General features: G+C 29.9%; 2 protein-coding genes across 2 annotated transcripts; both read right to left on the reverse strand.

Annotated features, from left to right (window-relative positions):
• Positions 1–138: 138 nt before the first annotated feature.
• On the reverse strand, positions 139–1740 carry EIN_280480 (hypothetical protein; the record flags this gene model as incomplete). Its single annotated transcript, XM_004257724.1, has 1 exon — positions 139–1740. The coding sequence occupies one exon, from the start codon at positions 1738–1740 to the stop codon at positions 139–141; it is 1602 nt and encodes a 533-aa protein (XP_004257772.1).
• A 732-nt stretch (positions 1741–2472) lies between these two features.
• On the reverse strand, positions 2473–2976 carry EIN_280490 (hypothetical protein; the record flags this gene model as incomplete). Its single annotated transcript, XM_004257725.1, has 1 exon — positions 2473–2976. The coding sequence occupies one exon, from the start codon at positions 2974–2976 to the stop codon at positions 2473–2475; it is 504 nt and encodes a 167-aa protein (XP_004257773.1).
• Between the last annotated feature and the right edge of the window lie 70 nt (positions 2977–3046).

Here is a 3046-nt window from a genome sequence, read left to right on the forward strand (position 1 = left end):
TCTAATAAAAATAATGTTATTATACATCCAATAAATTATCTTTATTTTGATAACTTTAATTATTTTAGTAACATCTATTATATAATAAAATATCATAACATTTATAAATTTGAAATATAAAATGATATTTTATTAACTTCATTTGAAATCCATTTTATCAGTTATACTCGCACAAAATTCCCCTTCCAATTCGTTGACTTGATTCATTTCAATTTCCAAATCGCCCTCTTTGTCTTCTTTTTCCTTCAAAATTTTATATTTGTGATTATTCTTTTTCTCTTCTTTAACATCAGCACCAATTTTTTCTTTCTTCACAAAATCAACTTTCAATGGAAAAGCAAATACTAACACGGACGTAGTAATTCCCAATATCATCATTAAGTAAAAAGGCATATATTGATTTAAAGGGTATTTTAGTCCGTTATTTAAGCACCATGATAAAAATGGTGAGACGCAAATTGGTCCAACGACACGAGTGAGTGATCCGAACGTTTGTGCGACTCCATTTGCGGCTCCCATATATTGATTTGTTGTTCCATTCACAATTAACACTGAAATTGAACTAAAACAATTTTGGGAACACACATTCCACACAAACGCATACACTCCAAAAACACTCCATTGAACCATTTTCGAAGACCCATTCACGCCTTCTAGTGAAGGGAAAATGCCATAAAATAGCGCAGTAATAACACTTGAGAGAATAAAAGTATATCGAAGTCCTAAATAGTTCACTAATGGTTTATATAGAAAAAGAAGTGTGAAGAACCCTCCTAAAGATGAGATTGCCGCAAAGTAGCCAACACCTTCTGTCGTCTGTCCAAGCCCCCCATGACCGACTGAAGCTATCATTAAGAGTGGATATATAGTAATAAACGTTGTATTTAAAAATGCCAAACACGCATATTCCAGTGAAGCACATAAGCTCCACAAATTTTCTTTAATGAAGAAGTGGGACATCCCTGTGAAAGTCTTTTTAAAAGACTCGCCAAACTTTTTGCACTTGTTTTGAGCTGTTTTTATATTCTCAGTTTCATTCGAAGAGTTTTTCGTGTTTTCGAGTAAATAAAAATAGGCCATCACATAACTGAAAAAACCTAAAACAGACACAAAAAGCTGAGGAAGAAGGGCGGGGAACATTTTGAATACCTTTGCTGATTGAAAGAGTGTTGGATATAAGCGGACGGGGTTATATAAAACACCACCAAGGAAATTGCCAAAGACAGCACCAAAAGACCAACACAGTCCAACAAAACTGAACGTCTGAACGCGATTGGAGTCGGTGGTTAACTCGCCCATATACGTCTTGATAACACCAACATTGCCATTCAGAAATCCACACATCAAACGAACACAAATGGCGTAATAATAATTCGTCGAAAACCCAAATAATATGTTACAGAGGGCAATACCAAAAGTCCCAATTAATAAAATAGGACGACGCCCAAAATTGTCCGACATCGCACCAATCAGAAAGGCACTCAGAAACTGCGCAATAGAAAATGATGATATCAGCCAGCCACTATATCGTCCAGCTTGATTTGTAGATGTCACCATCCCCATGTCGACTATCAAGTAACCGATGTACGAATTGATTATAGTCTGTGAAACGGCTTCAATAATTAACATTAAAAGTAAGGGAAACAATTTCCGCTTTGGAAAATCTTTTGGAAAAAAATTTGAAAAGAAATTTTTGATCGGGGCAGTCACAAAAGTAATAATTTTGCGAATGCTATCCATTAAATATATTTAATTGTAGATTTTTAATATCAAGTTTTTTTAATTGTTCTACTACTTTCTGTTTGAATAAATTAAACAAAAAAATTAAATTGTTTAATATATTATAAAAATATTAAATATCGAACTATTCTGTATATAATGTTTTATTCATTTAAAAGTCATTTTATATATATAATTTATTTAATTCTTACCAATATTAACTAGTATATAATTGTATATTTTTACTATACAATCATTAAATTGTTTTAATTAATATTTTGATATTTACACAAAATATTAACAAATTGTATTAATTCATGTTTATATCAAGATACAATTTACTTTACAGATTATCATTACAATCAAAGGCTTCTATTTGTCATTAATGAGTGATTTTTTTAAATATTTGTTTCAATATTTAATTTTAATTTTAAGTATTAATTTAGTTTAAATTCAACAAAAGGTACAGATTCGAGAACAAAAAATAATCGTCGTACATCAACATGATTGTTTAATTGTGAAACAAATAGACTTGTTTGACAATTAATATAACGACAAATAGTTATGTTAATTGTCGAACTGTATTATATTTTATTTTAATAAGTTTGTATTAATATATGTTGAATAATAAACACATACTATATATATTATTCATTATTGAAATGTTTTAATAATTTAAATATATTTTAATGTTTATAAATATAATAATTAATATGAAACATCAAATTTTTAACTTTTATTTACTTTTTTGAATTATTGTGTTGGTGTTGGAATTTCTTGATTGATTGTTTTATCATGAGAAGCGACCAATTCTTGAACAGCCTGTTCTTGTTGTACTTGTTGGCTCTGAGAGGTGGGCATTAAGCCAACACTTTGTTGGTAATTCATTTGTTGCATCAAACATTGTTGTTGATATTGCATTTGGTCCAATTGTTGATCATAAGGTGGATAAGCCATTGGAGTGTTCATTTGTTGTGTTGGCAAATTATTATATTGTGAGTAAGTATTAGGTGAAGGAATTTGGTTTTGATAAAGCATTTGATTTTGTAACATTTGTTGTTGAACTTCTGGGGAGCCTAAAAGTGGGTCTTTGTCTGTGTTTTTCTCTTCGGACTTGTGTTCTTCTTTTTCTTTTTTCATTTTTTCAAGGTATTCATCACATCCACAAACAGAACACAATTTTGAACACTTATCATAAGCGTCCATCAAAGTGTTACCACAATCACACAAACATTTGATATTTTGGAGAAATGCCATATGAAATTTAGTTTAAATTGTTTAATATATAGGACTTCTTGAGTCTTAAAAATTTAAATTGTTGATATTA

This window comes from Entamoeba invadens (genome assembly GCF_000330505.1).
Source record: "Entamoeba invadens IP1 unplaced genomic scaffold scaff_1105074726471, whole genome shotgun sequence".
NCBI classification, from domain to species: domain Eukaryota; phylum Evosea; order Mastigamoebida; family Endamoebidae; genus Entamoeba; species Entamoeba invadens.